Source organism: Dasypus novemcinctus, chromosome 3, assembly GCF_030445035.2.
Source record: "Dasypus novemcinctus isolate mDasNov1 chromosome 3, mDasNov1.1.hap2, whole genome shotgun sequence".
Taxonomy (NCBI): Eukaryota; Metazoa; Chordata; class Mammalia; order Cingulata; family Dasypodidae; genus Dasypus; species Dasypus novemcinctus.
This window is the reverse complement of record NC_080675.1, coordinates 6,637,029-6,658,431: the sequence shown is the minus strand read 5'-3', so window position 1 is coordinate 6,658,431 and position 21,403 is coordinate 6,637,029. Positions and strand designations below refer to the sequence as shown.

Sequence of the window (21,403 nt, the reverse complement as noted above, 5' to 3'; positions counted from 1 at the left end):
GTGTGTGCGGCACCACTCCTGGGCAGGCTGTACTTTTTTTGCACTGGTTGGCTCTCCTTACGGGGCGCACTCCTTGTGAATGGGGCTCCCCTACACGGGGGACACCTCTGGTGGCATGGCACTCCTTGCGCGCGTCAGCACTGCATGTGGGCCAGCTCATCACATGGGTCAGGAGACCCTGGGTTTGAACCCTGGACCTCCCATGTGGTGGACAGACGCTCTACCTGTTGAGCTGAATCTGCTTCCCTGCCCAGTTTAAATGTCATCAAGATTGGGTTCTTTGATTGGCAGTGAAGCATCAGAATTAACAAGTTCTGAATCTGAACAGAACTCATGAGGCACACACAGGACATTTTCTTTGGTCTTATTAGATCCTGAAAACGCTAGTCGAAAATCCCAAGTTGTTTTTTTCTTTTTAGAACTTGGGGTTTCTCGTTGTCAACACTTTATTGGTTTTTACTTTTCTTCCTGTAATTTGTTTATTAAAACATCAGAAGTTATTTTTTATAGATGTTTGTTCTAGAAATTTTTGTTTTCCATATTTCTCCCTCTAGTGGGTCTTGTGTTCTTTTGTTTTCCATTTCTAGCTTTTCATTGAGCATTTTCCATTTTGCATGTGTCCTCAGGTGTATTTCTGCTGATTTTGTATCCTTTACATTTGAAAGAATTGTTCAATGTAAAAAACACACATAGAAATAGCTTCACATTGCAATATAACAACCAAATTTAAATATTGGAAGCTACTTTATGAATTTTAATTTTGAGATTATATGCATTAAGCTCAATAAAAAATTTAACTGGATTCTTGTGTTAGTTGTAGTTTTTGGGAGTGATATTTTTCCCTCCTGATGATAAGGCAAGTGTGAGCACTAAAATCTCTCATGAAAAAGAACCGATCTTTCCTTTTGCGATTTCCAATGTTTTTCGCATCCTTAAGCAGAATGGCAAAAACAAGTAAGATGCATCCTTTTCTTTCCAATGGTTTAATTTTAGGTGTTAGTTCTTTTTTCCCCCTAGGACATTAATTAGAAATGACACAAAGGGTAATGATTTTACTTTCACATTGACAGGCGAGACAAGACATGTTTGTTTTCAGGTGCACCTGGGCGGTGCTGGGGAGCCTTTCTTACCTGTGTGTTCTTTTTGTAGAAGAAGGATACGTAAAAATGTTTCTTCGTGGACGCCCCGTCACCATGTACATGCCCAAAGATGAAGTGGAGTCTTACAATTTGGAAGCAAAAGTAGAACTGCCAACCAAGAGACTTAAACTGGAATGGGTGTATCCTTTACGTGTTGGCTAGGGTCCTACCCAAAGTTACCAGTTACCGCTTTCAGCTTGAAGTTCAGCTGTAGAAATGCAGAGCACTTAAGACCTTTTTAGTTTAAAAAGCCAAAATACTCAAACTTTCACTTTCAGAAAAATTAATTTAACAAAATCGCACCATGTGTTAGAACCCGGTTCAGTGTTCGAATAAAGGAAGAATGCAATAAGAGCTTCTGGATATGGGGGAAACTGACTTATCATTCCTGAATGAAATATTTGTGATTCCTGCTCAAATACAGATACGTTATTTTTCCTATAATGAAAATATTAAATGTTACATGATTGTATGAGAAACTTTTTTTTTGGTCAGGGGAAAATGAATCACTGGTTTCTGACCTGAATTTCAATCTTTCTACCAGTATAAAGTCAGTTAAAAGTATGGAGAGAAGCAAGTTTAATGCAAATAATCACAAATAGGCAGACGGTAGGATTCTAATGAAAATATCTGATTATTTTTTATCAGTAGTTTCCATATGCTTTAGTCAACTCCTCAGGGAGTATTAGAAATTGAAACTAAACTGTGCGGGCAAAAAGAAAAAAGTTTTTAAACCCAAAGAAAGAAAGAGGTATACTCTGAATGAAAGTGTTAGAGGGTGAACATGCCCCCACAGACCAAGTAGAGAGCCACTGGGGGCCTACCTTGAAGTTAGACCCTGACTGGCCGAAGGGATTATGGAAGTAATAGGAATCCAAGGTACTAAATGAAGGGGTGTAACGAATGGCATAAGTAAAATTAACATGTAGCTCAGATAAAATACTAATAAAAAAAAAAAGTCCCTAAAAAATCTAGGCCACAGAAATTGGAGTCAAACACATGACTAACATTCTTGAAATAGCGCTGCGGGAGGCTTCACAGTATGAGGTTTGGGAGAGTGAATGAGCTTCCAGGAAAAACAACTAAAAGGCAAGCAAATAGAACCTGCGAGAAGGGGTGAATTAAGTGTTGATTTTTTTTTCTTCATTACTTTAGAGGAAGCCTGCAGGGGCCACCTTTCAGTTAATATAGATTTTAAGACAAAGAATAAAAATCCTTCCTTCACCTTCGAACACATATTTATCGAGCACTTGTTTAATGCCAAGCCCTGAACACAAAGTATAAGAAGTTGGTTTAAATGGAAGCTGCTGTAATTTCTGTTAGAAGAATTACTATCGGAGATTATAGAATCAAATTCTTTGGAAAATTTTTTTAGATTTTCACCAGTACATAAATTTCTCTTCAAAAGTACATTTAAAAAATTTTTTTTTCAGATTCAGGTGTCATAAGCATTTACCGTGGACCTGTTTGGAATGTGTTTTGACATATTGTAATTGAAGTGATTAGGTTCTTCTTTAAATCCCTAATGATTTAAATTGGTTACATCAAATCTGGGAAACATTTAAAGCACGTTTGCTCAGCCTACTTCCTGGTCAAATTTCAGAAGATGTAAATCAATAGAATTTGCTCCAGATAACCAGTATTTTTTACTAGTTTATTTTTTTAATCCATGTACAAGTGATTTGCTCTCAGAATAGGGTTCAAGGTCTAGAAGCGTATGTGCCCAAATCCTAATGGGATAATTATCCCAAAGAAGCTGCGAGTGGCTGGAGCAAGGGAGTGGGGCTACTTTTTTTTTTTCAACCTTTTTTATATATGTGTGCCATTTACACTTTTTACAAGTTCTTTTATAATGTGGGGGAAAAAGTGATTTTTAAAATGAAATATTTAGCTACTAAATTACAAAAAATAAAAAAAGCTCGTGATTGGTTCAGTAATTAAGGCATATAAAGGCCAGTTACCATTATCTTAAAATTTATTTATAAAGTATGTCATGTCAAGACCCTGTTTTTTTTCCTTGCTTAATATTTCAAGCAATATAACTTTTTTTCAGAAATATATTGTGTTTTCCAAATAAGTTACAAAAGCCACACACTTTAATAAGGATTCAGTTAATTTCCCAGTTGTGATTCGGGAACGAGGCTGAGTCACAGTCAGCCACGGAGTCATGCCAATTCCAGTTCCAACTCAAGATGATGATAACGTGACTCAGCCTGTTGTTCCTTCTCATTCTAGTCCACAAACTCAAGCCCTTGCCTCTCCTTTACATGACCAGATATTCAAGAGGGCCAGGTAGGACAGTTCAGCAGACCTAAGCAAGGGGCCAGATGACTAGCTGTAAATGTCACCAAAGAGAGGCAACAGAAGGGAAAGAGGAAAAAATGTTACGAGCAGAATATTCCAGCGTTCTTATAAAATAAGTTTCAAAATGACAGATTTCAGTTCTAGGTACTGTTCAGCAGATGCTTTCAAGGTAGTCAGCCTTTCAGAGGCGCAGCCGGGGATGTTTTCACAGCCTTTGAAGTGTGAGGAAGGCGAGCATCTGTGTAAAAGCTCCACAGCCCCACCCACAGCTGGGACCCCTGCTGCTGCTTCCCGGATCCCTGAGGGCCTGGGCGAATTGGAGAGCGTTCACCTCCCAGTCGCTCACCCACAAGTGTCAGCTCCAGTTGCCTTTCATAGATAGAACCACCGACTCTCATTGATCAAAATCCACCTTCCAAAATATAACACACACCCATACAAAAATACAAGATATTTCCTAAAAAATAAAACCCACCTCTTGAAATAGTTTTGTTTTTTAAAATTCTTCACATTATATCAATGGCCGTTTCCAACTTTCACGGGATCAGGTCTATCTGGCCCAGAGTCTTTGTAATTTAATGTTGTTGAATCAGCGACACTGATGGCAATAGTCACATTGAATTTTGCTGCTTGCGCCTGTTGAGTAACGCTGAAGCTAGAACAAACTTTTCCTCTTGACCGCCGCAAAGCTACGGGTACAGGGGCCGAGACTGCCGGAACAACCTGTACCTGCTGCCCACGGGGGAGATCGTGTATTTCATCGCGTCGGTGGTGGTGCTCTTCAACGTGGAGGAGCAGCTGCAGAGGCACTACGCCGGCCACAGCGACGACGTCAAGTGGTGAGTCCCGTGGCCCCAGCGCGGCGAGAGGCGGGCTGGGTGGAACAGAGAGAGGAGGAGGGACCTGAGGACAGAGGGGCTCGGAGGCCTTGGTGCTCGCTGGGGCGACCTCCAGCCACCCGGCTCACCAAAGACACCTCTCAGATTTTGCCAACTGCCCGCACAATGCATAATCTTATAAACCAACCATGTTACCTAAACAAAGGGCTCCTGGGGACCCCTGTTTGGAGATGCGCTCTGAGCACATCACACGCTGAAGTCTTCTAATGTGGGCCTTTATTTTTTTTAATAAAAATGTTTTACCTTGGGTTTGTGGCTGGTCTGCTGTTCCCATAATTCATTTGCAGCTTTTAATAGGGAGTTTATGTCTCTTGGATAGAGAGATGGATGGAGAGATGGATTTCTGTGCTGGCATTTGTCCCAGGTCCCCGGTCAATTATAAAATTCTCTCAGCAAAAGAGTACGTCTTTGCTCGCCGATAGACTCAAAATTACTTCTTAATAAAAGTTGCAAGCTAATAAAATAGTTCTGGGATTGAATGGTATTTGTTCGGCAAAGGAAGTTTTTTCCTTGAGTCTGAAAACTCTTGAGAATAAATAAAGGAATTAAGAGGAAATTATATAGGCGCTAGTTGTCTAAGGTAATTAGGGTGCTCAGAGAATTTCTCCTGAGTCTGTAAGAAGTTAGGAGTTATTTATTTCTTGTATTTAAATATTTGGCAAACTATATTTGATCAAGAGAAAAATTAAGCTTGGCTTTAAAAGTATGGATTTTTTATAAATTTTCTTTTTATAGCCTAGCTGTTCATCCTGATAGGATCACCATAGCAACGGGACAAGTGGCAGGTACATCTAAGGATGGAAAAGTGAGTAATACTATTTTTCATATTTTTCTAATTAACTGGTAGCACCAAGTAATTTTCTGCAAACATTGTTTTGCAGATGAATAAGTCCACTTGGTTATATTACAGTATCCAGATATTCCTTAATTGCTCATTAGAATTTGTATTGCAAATTACAACGAGCTCAAAAACCTCTTGAGTCCACCTTCATTTCAGCAGTTTTTATAATAGCATTGTTCTTGCCTTTGGGTTCACTAATTATTATTATTTGCACACATAACGGACATGAAAATATTAAGGTACACACTTAAATAATTTTAAACTCGTAATAAATAATCATTTGAAGAGGAGACATTTTGCCTCTAACAGATTTCAGACATCCTCTGCCATGAATACCTGTACTCTTGACTTGAACCCATGAGTTGGGATCTGCATGCAGTTCACAAAGGCTCCATGGAGGTTTTTAATCACAAATTTTGTAAACACTTCAGCAAAATTTCAATTTATATTTCAATGAACCAGAAAGGGAACTAGTAGAATATAACAAATAAATGAATCACAGAGCAATTTAAAACTGGTTTCCAGCTACTTAATTTATCAAAGTCTGCTCCCATTGTCGTATTTTATTCAAAACCCTTTATAGCTTTTTTCGATGTCTTCTTTTGCATAGTTCATTATTGCACAATATATTACCTGAAACTAATTACGTTCGGTATTTCCATTTTTCTCAACATGTTTTCTTCCAGAAAACATGAATCCTGCCATATTTCAGAAAATATTTTAAGAACACCAAACTTTAAATATGAACTTTATGCTATTTTCCACTGAACTTCTACACTCAAAAAGAGTTAAGGGGAGCAGTGGAAATCACACTGCTATCGTGTAAATACACGTGAAGCGAACACGGTCTTCGCCTTTTTTGGTAACTTAAAACCATCTGTGAACTCTGTGGTAAACCCATTGTTCTCCCTCTAGTGGCTTAAAAGTGCATTTCAGTCGTTGAAATTGAAGCAGAACTTGTAGAGCCAGAAAAAATGTTCTGGGTCTCTGAGCTAATCCTGTCACTTTCCGGACCAGAAAAGCCTGGTCCAGAGAGCCGCGGGGCAGTCTGGGGAAGCCCAGCTGCTCGGACCCAAGTCCAGCCAGGAACCCCAGCCTGGTCACTGCTCCTCCCTTGATTTGGTTGATAAATCTGATTGCGTTATGATGCTTTCTTCTAGTAAGAAGAGAAAATTTAATACAGATATCCTAGAAGCACAGCTGCGAGCATCTTGAACAAATCATCACAATTGCAAATTGTATCTGTGCATCAGCGATGGCCTTTTTTGCTGTAATGAAGCCTAAAAAGCTAAGCTCTTAGTACTATTTGGTGGTGAGAGCCTTGATGAACCTAGATATGCTTACACCTTAGTAACGATATAAACTTTAAAAGAATACCCCATCCATGAATATTCAATTTTCCTTGTCACTTTTCATTTTTAAAATTCAGATGCATCTAGATGCACAAATTAGAATACCAATTCCTGTGGTACCGTTATCAGGAATTGACTCTTCAGAATTCAGAAGTCGGTGGAGCGCTCCTAACGATAAAGTGCCCACATGTGGTCATGCCCTGGTGAGGCCATGGGGCATGCTGTATTTACATTAATATGCGGACCCTCAAAAGCAGGAAAAGACCTTTGGCTTTGACACAATTGAAGTTACCACGCAGGTAGTCATTTTCAGCTTGGTAAGGATAAATTTGTATAATCATCACAATTTTTTTAAACAGCAATTGCCCCCACATGTACGCATCTGGGATTCTGTGACGTTGAACACGCTGCATGTCATTGGCATAGGGTTTTTTGACCGAGCTGTCACCTGCATTGCGTTTTCAAAATCCGTAAGTATGAGCCCTGTGAATTTTGCCTTTGGGCCCTAAGAAGGAGAGAATCAACTCAAGGTTGAAGGGGGAAAGAGTTAACACCTGTGATAACTGCCCAGGTGTGTGTGCAGCTTGGAATTCTGAAAGATGCCTGCTCCCAGGCCCCATACACAGTCATACACATTCCTGGGGCGCCAGTGCTGCCAGCCTGCGCATGGGGCTTGGTGGTGAGAGAGGCCCTGCAGGGATGTGGTCGCCGTGGCCCTCAAGTCAGTGTCACCCACCCTGGCCTTGAACTTCACCTTCCTTGTCGGGTGGCTCTAGCTCATCCCTGCTGTCCCAGACTACCAGCAGGAGTCGGGCAGGAGCCCAGTGACGGTCCATGCTTCCACAGGCTGGGCCTGCTCCCCGGCTTCAGCCAGCTTGGAAACTTCTGTCCCCACACGCCTTCGAAACACCCCGGGGCCACCATGCCCACGGGGCCTTCACCCCTTCCACGGCCTCACGTGTGCTCTGGCCACAGTTAGAAACAGACCCGGCACCGAGCAAGCCGTGGGTGCCGTCCGCTCCAGGAGGGCTCTGCAGCCCCCTTGGAGGCTGGCTCCAGCGCGCCAGGGCGGGGAGCTGCACCTCGGCTCCTGCCTGTCCTGCCCCTGGCCCTTCGTTACCCCACGTTCCCCTCGACTCTGGCCAAGTAAGCGGGCTTCAGAGGCAGTGGTGGGGTGTTCTTTAACAAGATGAAGGGGCTCTTAATTAAAAGGGAAAGTAGCGTTCCTTTTCTGTCGTGCCCAGCCTTCTCTCTTTTCCCATGGAGTTGTCCTTTGACTTCCTTCTCCTCTTTTCCAGAATGGAGGCAGCAGTCTGTGTGCCGTGGACGACTCCAACGACCACGTGCTCTCGGTGTGGGACTGGCAGAGAGAAGAGCGGCTGGCTGACGTGAAGGTCTCGCCGCGAGGGCCCCTGCCTGCCTTTCCCGTTTCCCTTCGTGGGCCGCCCCTTCCCCGCCGCCCTCAGGCGTGGCACCTTAGCGTCCCTTGGACTCCATCCCACAGCCCTGTCAGGCCTTGTGTTGTGTGTGTGTGTGTGTGTGTGTGTGTGTGGTTTATGCTTCACAATGCCTATGAAGAATCCTTTCTTCCTCATTTTACAGCCACGGCCCTTTTGATCTGTTCACTCTATCTGTTCATTTTCCCTTTCACTTGTCATTTTAGTGCGCAGGCTCGACCGGCATTATATACGAGCAGGCCAAGGCAGTACAGGAAGTAGTAAGTGAGCCGTGCTCTCAGCCCCCTGGGCTGTCCCAGGCGGGGTGGGGCAGATGAGGGAGCAGGTGCACTGAGCGGGAGGACTGAGCTGAAGGTCAGGCAGGTAGCGTAAGAGGTGTCCAAAGCTGGATGGGGTCAGGAAGGACGAGTGAGGGCTACTGGCCAAGTCCCAAGTGCCCGCAGTGGGGTGCCCCCACAACATCCCCTGGTGGCTCCTCTCACCCCCGGCCCACCTTGTGCAGAACATCACATGAGCTCTCCTCAGCTTTCTTAGGTTTTTCTCCTGCTAAAATCATCACTGGATCCCTGTTCTGCAGATTTCTCATCCTGGCAGCCATTAGCTGTAGATAACCTTACCTCTCCAACAGTAAAATTGACCTTGGCCAACCCCACTTAACCTGCCTTTTTTCCTTGTGTCTCCCGGGTGCAGACCTTGTATTCTAACCAGGCATGTTCCTAACATTTGCCTGCATGTTTCGGCCCTGTCCTGTAATATCCTGGTCAGGATCTAAGTTCTTCCCGTTTTGCTAGGTTGGGAGAATCAGAAGCAAGTTTTTTAGCCAGGTTCAAGAATACATGACTGAGTTCTCAGGCAGAAGGAACAAAGGAACAATCGGTCTGATTTATCAGACCAGGGAACAGGTCCTGGAAATCGAGAGGCAGGATGGGGGTCAGCAGTGTGACACCAGTGAGCGAGGTCCGTGACAGAACCCCAGGGGCAGCCCCAGGGGCTAGAGCCAGGGAGCCGGGCAGCGAGAGCCAGCCAGGAGCAGCAGAGCGGTGTGAAGTGCAGCTTCTGGGCCCTTCCGCGGAGCTTTCAGTCCCCTGGATCAGAGCCCACGCCTGGTGGTTCTCGCGCAGAGCCTGGCTTGGGAATCCCTTCCGTCACTGGCTGCCCCCCCAGGCTGCTTGGTGCCAGCCCTGGGAGCAGCCCTGTGGTATAAAGGGGACTGAGATGGCCTTGTCCTCAGAAGCCTACAGGCCAGTGGGGAGACAGACAAGGGAGCCTGCTCAGGGTTGCCAGCTGCGCGCTGCTCGGAGCAGAGAGGGGAGTGGAGCGGCTTTTTGCCAGAAGGGATGGGGGAGGTCGTGGGCGGTGCCTCCAAGGTGACTTGCAAGGGTTCTTAAGAGGCTCAGGGGGCCGGGAGGGCAGGGCGGCCCACCACGGGGACCCGGGGGCAGAGAACGGTAGCCTCCCCTGCGCCTCCCGGGCTCCCGGGCTAACTGCGCCCGCACAGCCCCCGCCTGGGCCCGCGGTGCTGTCCTGCAGTGCTTGCCTTCATTGCCCCTTGGGTTCTCATGTGCACCCCAGTCTCGTCACCCCTTCACCCAGGAAGCCTTCCTGAGGCTCTGGGGGTGCTCAGATGACCCTGACATGGCACCTGCCTGGAGGATTGGCCGTCTCCGGGGGGACAGCCGTGAACTCCAGCAGCAGGGGCAGGGGCCAGGGCAGGGGAGGACAGCGCGCAGGGCAGGAGGGGCAGGAGGGGGCAGGGAGCCGAGCAGAGGCGCGGGCATCTCGGTCGCCAGCCCGTATGACTGGAGGGGGCGCTCGAGAGGGCTGAGGATCCTGGGGGCCTTTGCCCACGGGCGGCATCTGATTTTATCTGGAACCCAGCAAGCAGCCACTGGTGACTCGTAAACCTTGGCAGTGTGTGGTCAGATTTTCATCTGGGGCGCGTCACACGGGTTCCTTCTAAAGACAAGGGACGGCGTGAACCTACGGCAGAGGCCATTTGTTCTGGTGGGCGTGGAAGGTGGGAGGGCGTGGGTAGAGACACCTGCAGGGGTGAAGCTGAAGGCTGCAAGTGGCCGGAGAGGAGGGGTCAGAGCTGGCTCTGCTTCCGGCATCGGTGGCCCTGATGACCCAGAGAGAGAGCCCCGGGCGAGGGGCAGGCGAGGTGAGTCCGACTGTGCTCACGTGGGCGGCACCGGTGGCCATTCGGGGCGAAGCACCCTGAGGCAGGGGCTTTGGAGCCAGGTGCTCCAGAGAGAGGTGTGGGCCGGGCTGGGACATGGAGTTGACACCCCCCAAGATTCTCCAAGAAAAGCCCGCAAGAGAGGCCCCCAGGAGCACCGAGAAAGAAGGCTGAGAGGAAAAAGGAAACCCAAATGCGTCGGGGTACCTGGCAGCCGCAGGAGAGAGAGTTCCAGAAAAGCAGCAAGCAGGGGCGTCCAGTGGGCTGAGGCCTGGCGGGGGCTCTGTGGCCTGGGGAGAAGCATTTCCACGAGTGCGGGGCAGACGCCGGACAGCGGCGGGTGGAGGCGTGAACCAGGTGGAGCTGGCCAGGGCAGGTGGCTGTTTTAGAAGTGGCCTGAGGGGAGGCGGACTTGGCCCAATGGATAGGGTGTCTGCTTACCCCATGGGAGGGCCACAGTCCAACCCCCCGGCCTCCTTGACCCGTGTGGAGCTGGCCCACGTGCAGTGCTGATGGGCGCAAGGGGTGCCGTGCCACGCAGGGGTGTCCCCCGCGTAGGGGAGCCCCACACGCAAGGAGTGTACCCCGTAAGGAGAGCCGCCCAGGAGTGGCGCCGCACACACAGAGAGCTGACACAGCAAGATGACGCAACAGAAAGAGACACAGATTCCCAGGGCCACTGACAACAGAAGCGGACAAAGAAGCACACGCAGCAAATGGACACAGAGAACAGACAACTGGGGCGGGGGGGGGGGGGCAGGCGGGGGGGGGGGCAGGCGGGAAGGGGAGAGAAATAAATAAAATAAATCTTTAAAAAAAAAAAGTGGCCTGAGGCAAGAAGACTGGACCAGCTCTCAGGAGGAGCTGCCTGCTGGGCCTTGAGCTCCCAAGTCCCTGGAGCAGCCTCTCAGGGAGTGGCCCCCAAAACTACCTGTGAAAGCCCCCCCGCACGCCCCGTCTCTCTGCCGGGAACGGGCATCTCCCTCCAGTCTGCCACCCCACCCGCCCGCCTGGCTTGCGACCTCCTTGACTTAACCCAGAGTCTAAATAAACCCGCTCAGGTTTTATTTCCCTGCTACTGGTTTTGATAATTGGATCATGCATTACTTCTAGGGACAGTGGAGGAGAAAGGGTGATGTTTTGACTACAACTGTTGTGAATTTTAACTTAGCCATAGGGAATCCTTAGATTTTGCTCCTCTTAGGAAAAAATCTTGTTTTTTGGAATTAATATAAGCATTGCTCTATGGTGACATAGCAGGCAAGTGTGAACATTTTCTGTGAGACTTACACAAAATGTTTTTGAAGGTATGTGTACTTGCACAAATACCTAACACACTAAAATGCTTTACCAGCTGCCTCCCTGTCCCCCATCCTGCTTTTTTTCATCACTAGTGTTATCAGTAGAGAGAAAACCAGTCAAAATGGCTCCGCCACCCCAGGCGGCCGGCACACACGCTTGCTTTCTATTCTTAAAGCTGAGATTCCCACTTTAGAAATGCTTGCCACCAAAAAAGAAGCAAGCCCTGGGTACTTGGGATGTGCCCCAGATAAACTTTTTAATTTATAGCCAGTTTTATTTGAAAATTGTTTCCCACTCCAAAAGGTTTTTTCATCCACCAAGATCTTCAAATATTTTCAGTGGATTGGAAATGTTAGATAATGTATTTGATTTTCATCACCATTTTAGCTAGTGGCGATTGGTGTTTTTGCCTTGAAAATATTCATGTATGGGTCCGTTGCGATCGCTTTTCTTTTTTTATTATTATTATTTTTTAAAGATGCGTAGATCACATGAGTTACTCATTTGCGGTTCAGATTTTACTTCCTTCCTTAAGCATCTCAGGTGACTGGAGGCGTTTGTGTCCCCGGTTTCCTTGCAGTGTTCTAACGAAGCCGTGTTTGCCGCGGATTTCCACCCCACGGACACCAATATCATCGTGACCTGTGGCAAGTCACATCTCTACTTCTGGACACTCGAAGGAAACTCCCTGATTAAGAAGCAGGGCTTGTTCGAGGTAAAGTTAAATTGCATTCTTGTTTCGGCTTTCACCGAGGGCCACGCGACCGCCTGGCTCCTCGGGGAGCTTCGACTTGGCAAGCGGGAGGGTGCCCCCGGGGTCCAGCGATAAAGCCTGTTCCCTGGGGTCCCTAACCCAGCCGAGGAGCCCCCGCGCCGCCGGAGAACGCCGCGAGGCCGAGAGGGACGGGCCACCGGGGAGAGCAGGGACAGCAGGCGCGGGGCGCGGGGCGTGCGGTGTGGCCTGCGGCGCCCGCACGGGGAGGGCGCGGGGGGAGGGGCGGCGCCCCTTTGCAGGGCCCAGGCCCTCCCTGTGCTTTGCTCAGACCGTTTGGTGGCCTCGTGGGAGTGCCAGGGTTCAGCGCCTCTTGTCCGCTGGGGCCACTGCCACCAGTGCCCAGAGGTGAGCTGGAGGATCGGACCACTTCATTCCCGTGCCAGGGCTCCGTTCTTTAGACCGTTGCCAAGGCAACCAGCCGGGCCCTCAGGCCTCTGGCACCTCCTCTGCTCGCACAGGCCATACCTTGGTAATAACCTGGCCATTTGGAGTCACCGGAAGCTTTAGAGCAGAGACTCTCCTGGCAGGTATTACATGAAGGTATTTATACATGAAGGGCACGCAGCGGGGTTCCAACAGCTTGGGATGAGCGGGATTTTAAATATTAGTATACATGAAAGGATGTCTCGATTAAATGATGAAATATATGTATTTACAACATTCTGCAGAAACAAGAAAAGCCAAAGTTTGTCCTCTGTGTGACTTTTTCTGAAAATGGTGATACCATTACTGGAGACTCGAGTGGCAACATCTTAGTATGGGGAAAAGGTAACCAGCGTTTTGATAAGGCTGTATATATAAATGGTCAAATATGACTTCTGCAGGAATTGTCTGTTAATGTACCTTACAGGGTTACTATGACATTCCAGGGTATGTATGTGCACGTGCGTGTGTGTGTAACTAGAACAAGAGGAAAGCTGAGAGACTAGCAACAGTTATCAACCTTACATCGTTTTTAAACTCATTTTGAAATGATTTCAAATTTACAGGACACTTGTAAAAATAATATAAACCCCATACAGAGAACTCCAATGTATTCCCAATACCCCCTTCCCAGATATTCAGATCCACAAATTTTAACATTTTGGCAGCTTTGCCATACCACTCCCATCTATCATCTATGTATCAATTGATCAATCATTCTATTTTCTGAACATTTGGAAGCAGGATGCACACATCATATTCTTTATTTTTTTAAAGATTTATGTTATTTAGTTCTCTTCCCTTCCCCCGCCCCCGTTGTCTGCTCTCTGTGTCCATTTGCTTATGTTCTTCCGCGGCACTTGCACTATCAGGTGGCACTGGGAATCTGAGTCTCTTTTTTGTCGCGTCATCTTGCTGCGTCAGCTCTCTGTATGTGCAGCACCACTCCTGGGCAGGCTGTGCTTTTTTTCACACGGGGCAGCTGTCCTTGCGGGGCACCCACCTTGTGTGTGGGCACCCCTACACGGGGGCACCCCTGCATGGCACAGCACTCTTGGCACACGGCAGCACTGCATGTGGGCCAACTCACCACGTGGGCCCATATGGTAGGTGGACACTCTATCAGTTGAACCACGTCTGCTTCCCATATCGTTCTCTCTCTCTCTCTCTCTCTCATTATGATTTTTTTTTAATGTTACATTAAAAAAAATGAGGTCCCCATATACCCCCTCCCCCATTCTGCCCACATCAACAACCTCTTTCATCATGGTGGCACATTCATTGCATTTGGTGAATACATTTTGGAGCACTGCTGCACCACATGGATAGATGCATAATATACCCATGTACTTTTCTATGAAGAAGGATATTCACTTATATAACCACCTTAGTGCAGGTATCAAGTTCATATTGATATAGAGCTTATAGTCTATATTCCAACTTTTTCTTATGTCCCAGTAATGTCCTTTTGAGCTATTTTCCTCCTTTCTTGATCCTATCCAATATCATATATTGTGTGTAATCGTCATTATCTCTTTATTTCCATTCCTCTTTTTTAAATTGTGGAAACATACATATAAGTCTTTCCATCCCAACCCCTCCCAAACACTCCATTCAGTGGGATTAATCACATTCACAATGTTGCAGTACCTTCGCCAGCATCCATTGCTAGAACTTTCCTTTCATCCCAAACTGAAACCCAACACCCATTTTGCATTAACTCCCCGTGGCTCCTGCACTCCACCCCTGGTAATCTGTACTCTACTTTCTTTCTCTATAAGTTTGATACTTCCTTCGTAGTTACTATGGGGCTTAGATTTAACATCCTAAATCTATAAGAATCTCATTTACTTTGATACCAACTTAGCAATTTCAATGGTATACATAAACTATGTTCCTATGTGCTCTTCTGTTCCCCCGTTCTTGTCACAAATGACATATTTATCTATTATGGGTCCAAAACCATTTATTTCTCACTGCATTTTATACATTTGCCTTTTAGATCCTGTAGGAAGTAAAAAGTGGAATTATAAATAAAAAATACAATAGGACAGTAGTACTGGTATTTATATTTACCCATGTCATTGTCTTTATCAGAAATCTTTATTTCTTCATGTGACTTAAGTCAATCGTCTAGTGTTATTTCCTTTCAATCTCCAGAACTCCCTTTATGATTTATTATAGGGCCAGTCTGATGGTGATAAAGTCCCTGAAATTTTATCTGGCAATGTCCTAATCCCCTTATTTTTGAAAGACAGTTTTGTAAATACAGAATTGTTAGTTGGCAGTTTTTTGCTTTCAGCACTTTAAATATGTCATCCCACTGCCTTCTTGCCTCTGTGATTTCTGACGAGAGATCACGTAATCTTTTTGAAGCTCCCTTGTACATGACACATTGCTTCTCTTGCAGCTTTCAGAATTCTGTCTTTCCCTTTGGCATTGCCAGTTTGATTATAACAAGGCATGGTGTGGTCTATTTGGGTTTATCCTGTTCAGAGTTCATTGAGTGCTTTGGAAGTGTATATTCATGTCTTTCATTAAATTTGAGAAATGTTCAGCTATTATTTCTTTGAATGTTCTCTCTGACCCTGTCTTCTCCTTCTGGGACTCCCATGGTGCATATATTGGTACACTTTGATAGTGTCCCAGCTTCCTCAGGTTCTTTCACTCTTCGGCTCCTTATACTGGATGGTTTCACTTGTCTTGTCTTCAGGTTCACTGATTTTTTTCTTCTGCCAGCTCCAATCTGCTACTGAAGCCCTCTAGGAATTTTTTATCACTTTTACTCTGGTCTTCAGCTTTCTTTGATTCCTTTTCATAAGTTTCATCTCACTGTTGATATTCTTTCTGTGTCCTTCTACTGTTTTCCTGACTTCCTTTAGTTCTTTATCCATGTTGTCCTTTAGTTCTTTGAGCATATTTAGGACCAATTCTGAAGAGTTTGGGATGTCCCATGTCTGATCCTCCTCACTGATGGTTTTTAATGCTTTAATCCTCTTCACTGGGTATATTAGTCAGGCAAAGGGGTGCTGATACAAAGTACGAGAAATGTGTTCGGTTTTATAAAAGGTATTTATTTGGGGTAGAAGCTTATAGCTGCCAGGCCCTAAAGGGTATAATTCAAGGTACCATAAGAGGTATGTTCTCACCAAATGATCAAAGTCATTTGCCACGTCTTGAACAAGATGGGCATTGTCTGCAAGGGTTCCACCTTCCTCTTCCTCTTAAGGCTTCGTGGTCCCAGCTCCTTCCAGTCTTAGCTGTAGGCTGCGGTAAGTCTCATTTCTCTCCCGGGGCTCATTTTCCTTCGGGCTCAGATGCAGCTGTAGACTATCTGACTCTCTCTCTTCCAGGGCCTCTGCTGTGTCTGTGGAGCCGTCTCTATTTCTCTGTGTTCTTCTGTGTATTTACTTCCCAGGGCTCCAGCATCAAAAACTAAAACTCTCTCCTCTGCCATGCCATTTTCTCTGTGAGTCCCCTGCCCCTTGAGTGGGGATTTAAGTCCTACTGATGTGGCCTAATCAAAGCCCTAATTATAATCAAGTAAAAGTGAAACCTCTGAATCTGATACAATCTAATATGCCCAGAGTAACAGACCAATTTACAAACACAATCCAGTATCTGTTTTTGGAATTCATAAACAATACCAAACTTCCACATGTGGGCCATCACTTCCTGTTTCTTTGTTTTGTGATCTTTTGTTGAAACCTGGACATTTTTACATTTTAGTATGTTATCACTGGTATTTAGACTCCGAGGCTTCTATTCCTTAGGCTTGTATCCTTCTGGTGTGGTAAAGCTTTCCTTGAATTCTGGAGCTAACAGAAAAAAAAAGAAAAGGAAGGAAGGAAGGAAAGAAAGAACACACTTCCCCAGTCTTCGCAGATTGATTTATATGACTGTTCTCCTTCAGGGTTTATCTGTTGAGGAGTTTAGTGTATAGCTCCAGGCCAAGGCGTAGGGGCCTCAGCCTGATTCTTTCTGCAAGCACTTGGCTCAAGGAATTGTCCTATTTGCATGGTTTCAAATGTCCCCCTTCCCAGGAAGCCGTTTCCTCATCTTCTGGGCACTACACTGTATGTACTGCCCGTAACCCCTTGCCCTAGCGGCCACCAACTCCGCTGTTCTCCCACGGCGTTCTGTAGGAGCCTGGGACCCACCTTCTGCACGAAGGGCAAGTTGCAAGTCCCTCAGGCCACCACCGACTGACCGGGCCAGGCATGCTTGCTCCCGGGATGAGCCTGAGGGTCCCCCTGCCAGGCTCCAGGAGATCCTACATTTTTCAAGGAGCTTTTTTCTTAACTCAGCACTTAGCCTGTTACTGCAGTCCTTTAACTGTTTCCTGGAGCTTTTGCAAAGATGTTTCTGCCAGTTCTTGCTGGTTGTTCAAAGCTTCTGCTGGGGAAGGAGCCCTGAAACATCTCACTCTGCAGTCTCGATCGGGGTGTGGTTATGGCATAAATTACACCATGTGGTGACTGTAATGTGTGTGTGTGTGTGTGTTTATGTATGTCGGCCTAATATGCTCCTTGAGGCTGTAACACTTTCCACAGCCCTTTCCCCTTGATATCTTATTTGATCTTGATAACAGCCCTGTGGGGTAAGCAGACCCGTAGGCATTCTCACACCTGTTTTAAATCTAGCCCTGAGAATTTAAATCAGTTGCCCCACGGTTTGCAGGCCTAGTAAGAAGGGAGGGGAGAAGAGAAAAGCCACTGTTGCCCTGCCCTACCAGTCTCGGTGCTCAGGGCTTCACAGCTGGTTTCAGTTAATTCCTTGAACAGCCCTGTGGGGTCAGCAGTTGCCCCACTACTCACAGGTGGAACCTGAGATGTAGAGCAATTAATCAGCACCTCCAGAGGCCTGCAGCTCATGAGGGGTGAGCTGGGTGTAACACTCCCAGCCCAGACTCTCCGCCACATCGTCCTCCTGCCCTCCTGCCAGGTCCAGCAGAGCGTATTTTCCTCAATTACAAAGTGCTCTGGGCTCTGCTTGTCTGATGCTCTGTGAACCTGTGGAAATTGGGCCTTGTGTAGATTCATATGACAATGAGCTTCTAACTGACAACAGCACATGTCAAAACAAAAACCCAGTGAGCCTGTGAAGGTGCGCTCATGTGAGCCTGTGGACAACATCTCATGGAGGTTTTCTTGGCGTGTTTAGGTACAAACCGAATAAGCTATGCAGTTCAAGGAGCCCACGAGGGTGGCATTTTTGCACTTTGTATGTTAAGGGACGGCACCCTGGTTTCAGGAGGAGGAAAAGATCGAAAACTCATTTCTTGGAATGGAAACTATCAGAAACTTCATAAAACTGAGGTACGACAGCACACAGCACTATTGAAATTCACTTTAAACCCTAAACTGCTAGACTAGCCAGTCTCTTTGTTAGTTTGAAATCTTTAGCTTAGAGTTTTGAAAATTGCTTAGATAAAATTTTATTAAATGGGGGCAACAGATATTTTCTTAAAATCGTGGAAGTCTTGGCTAGGTGTATGAAATATGAGGTTGTAACATACTTTATATTTAGCATATTTTTTATAATAGAACCAATCTCCGTTTTCCCAGAAAAGAGTATCCACATTTTGACATAGCATCAAAATCTTTCTTCTTTTTTCACTTGAACTTCTAGAGCGTGTTGCTCTGGAGCCTTTATCTATGAACTAATTGAACTAATATTCAGTGAGTGTCCACTTTACACAAGGTTCTCAGCTGAGCTGGCTCCGGAGCGCACGCTCCTCCAGCTTCTTACCCCTGGTCAGGGGGACCCAGAGCCAAGGCATGGAATATTCCTCCTGCACCTGCACTGAAGTTTCTCCCGGGGCCAGGAACGTTGTGCACAGATAGACTGCAAGGTCTGCAAAACTCCCCAGGCATGGAATGGCCACGTATAGAACTTCCTTAGCTTCTGGGTCCGTTACACGCCGGGCGGTCCTGGCGGCCATCGCAGAGGACTGCGGCGCTGGTCCCGGGCAGTACTTGGATTTGGTTTTGTTGCTCATTGGTCTCATAGGACAGCTGCCATCTGAGCATTGGCAGTCACTTCCCCTTTCACAGAGATTTCAGCTGTAACAACATTTCTTACGGTGCCATTTGGCCAGCATGTGGTAGAAGCACTGCTAGAGTCACAGACATACCCAAATACAATTATAACTGCAAAAAGGCTCCAAAGCCTCATCTGTTTCCTAGATGTTCCTTCCCATTTTGTAGCATCTGTGATTGTCCTCCACCAGCCTGTTATCATGACTTTTCCTATGTTTAACTACCCTGGACTTAGGGAATTCATGGGCCAGCCGGCTGCTTCTTACCTTCCTAGAGCGGGAGTGCCTTCTGGTTCACCTGCCAGGGTCTAGCTGCAGTGCTTGTTCTTTTTATATTGCAAACTCTATTTATTTTATCATAGCAAATTATTCTTGACTAATGTTTTATTGTTGTTTTTTTCTTTTTTCTTTTTTGTTCTATCTTGGCTAATGTGTTTTTACGTTCTTTTACTTAATAGATCATTCCATATGTTTACCATCATGAACAATGGATTTTAAAATAGGGCAAAGGTGCCAAAGAATTTTCTCTATTCTGTTACAATAAATTTTTATAAATTCCTATTATGGCCGTGTTATATTATGCTTTACTTTTTCCAAATTGTATCTGCTACTGCTATCACAAGTCATAATAAGTAAAGAGTAAACTAACCAGTTATATTCCTTATTTGTTAATTTTGTCAAGAAACATGTTTTATTATTATTTTTAACAATCTCTTGCCAATTCTTTTAAAATATACAAAAATCTTAGAATTAAAGAGTCAGGCTGGGGTTTGATGGTCCACACACCAAGCACTGGTCGTGGGCCTTCCTGCTCTCTAGGACGCTGATCGGCGCCGTTGTCAGGGTAGATGAGCAAGTCCTTTGAATGACCAACTTTTCTGAAATAATCAAATTTCAGATACTTACTTTTCCTATCACTCTTTTTGATGCAGATTCCAGAACAGTTTGGTCCAATCCGGACAGTGGCCGAGGGGAAAGGCGACATGATCTTGATAGGCACAACTAGGAATTTTGTTCTCCAGGGCACACTGTCGGGGGATTTTGCATCCATAACCCAGGTACGGCCGCTCCCGCTCCATGTCCTGTAGAGTATAGTAAAGGCTTACAAAGAGGCCGCTACTCCAGGTTTTGTACTAACCCCACCTCCACGGCAGCGCTTCGTTGGCGACCATAAGTTCAGGAGGAAGGAAACTGCGGGGAGCAGTGCTGCGGTGGGCGGGAGCTGTCCCCGGGCCGCTCAGCACTGACTGCAGTGTTCCAGAGAGCTCCATTTGTCTGGGTTCTTCGTAGGGCCACACTGATGAGCTCTGGGGCCTGGCCATCCACGCCTCCAAACCGCAGTTCTTGACCTGTGGACACGACCGGCACGCCACCCTCTGGGACGCAGTTGGCCACCGGCCTGTCTGGGACAAAGTCATAGAGGTAGACACACATGTTTTGTTTCCATTTGCTTTTAAATATTCATCTGCAACACGTTTACTTATTCTTTGCATGAAATTAATAGTGATTTAAAGTGTAGCCTAAAGCAAATGTCATCTATTTTATCTCTTGAGAACTGGTCTGTTTTTAACATTTGCCTCAGGTAGTCTCCTCCATATATCACTGAAGTTTAATGTTACATTTCAGACAGCAATTTAGTCTTTCCAAGTTGACTGTCAGGTTTTGTGGGGGCAAAGTCTCTCTTAACTGGCTTAAAGGCTAAGAAATACTTGCCAGCCTGCCTTCTACTTACACTGTATCTTTTGAAGGAGAATTTACAAGCTCTACTGAAAACATATAATTTAATTTATCTCTATAATCTTGGAGTTTGGTGTAAAGGTAGAGGGTTTTGGTTTTATAGTCAGCACCTCTGTGAACTTCTCAAAGGGAACTCAGATGCCCATTGCATGTCAGAGTTCTGAAATATCCTTTCCCTACGTGCTCTGCGGTATTTCCTGCCATTTATTGAGCACTGTTTGTACATCAAGCCCTTTAGTCCTTGCAGTAGCCTTGCAGATTTAAGTTTGTTTTATATTAACCTTGGTTTTATTGACTAGGAAACTGAGACTTAGAGAAGTTAGGAAACTTGCCCATGGTCACTGAGTGAGGATGGAGCCAGAGTTTCAAGCCAGCTCAGTCTGACTCCCGGGCCCAGGCTCTTTCCACTGCAGCATTCTGGAGTATCTCAGAAGCACAGTTCTGTGCCGCATGTGCTGGTCATGACCTCTACAGCCCTTCAAGGACACAGCCGCTCAGTAAATCCCGCAGGCATCCTTCCATTGCCCCCCAGTCCTGCTGGCATCCCCCAGGCGCTGGGTCAGGGCTCCAGCTCTTCTTCCTTCCCTTCCGGAGAAGACATACCCTGGTGGCATGCTGAGTGCCTCACCGGGAAAGGCCCTGGTGCTGGGGGAAACGGGGTCGAGGCAGGGGTGGCTGGACGTGGCGGGGCGGCCTTCCCTCTTCTCAGTGGGCTGGCAGCTGTGGCAGTAACTCAGGGTCCCACCCGGCCCCAGGCCACTAGCAGCCAAAAAGCCAAAAAGCCAAGCCGTTCAGCCTTCCTTGACCTGCTGGCCATGTGAATTTGAACAGGACTTGTAACCCAGGGGTTCTTAATCTTTTTTGTTCCACGGACTCGTTTCCCAGGCAGGTGAAAACCACGGACCCTTTCTCAGAACGTAGTGGCAGATAGTTTTATGACAGTAAACATCGGCAT

General features: G+C 46.3%; 1 protein-coding gene across 7 annotated transcripts in view; it reads left to right on the top strand.

The window, feature by feature from the left end:
* The window catches only part of EML1 (EMAP like 1), a 205,085-nt gene that overhangs the window by 161,933 nt on the left and 21,749 nt on the right, over nucleotides 1–21,403 (top strand). For all 7 annotated transcript variants that reach the window (XM_058291734.2, XM_012522702.3, XM_058291727.2 and 4 more), the window contains 10 exons: nucleotides 1,150–1,279; nucleotides 4,133–4,282; nucleotides 5,078–5,147; nucleotides 6,895–7,005; nucleotides 7,834–7,929; nucleotides 12,054–12,188; nucleotides 12,917–13,016; nucleotides 17,835–17,989; nucleotides 19,644–19,769; nucleotides 20,002–20,133. In XM_058291734.2, coding sequence (XP_058147717.1) covers nucleotides 1,150–1,279; nucleotides 4,133–4,282; nucleotides 5,078–5,147; nucleotides 6,895–7,005; nucleotides 7,834–7,929; nucleotides 12,054–12,188; nucleotides 12,917–13,016; nucleotides 17,835–17,989; nucleotides 19,644–19,769; nucleotides 20,002–20,133 — 1,205 coding nt within the window. The remainder of the gene's footprint in view (nucleotides 1–1,149; nucleotides 1,280–4,132; nucleotides 4,283–5,077; nucleotides 5,148–6,894; nucleotides 7,006–7,833; nucleotides 7,930–12,053; nucleotides 12,189–12,916; nucleotides 13,017–17,834; nucleotides 17,990–19,643; nucleotides 19,770–20,001; nucleotides 20,134–21,403) is intronic.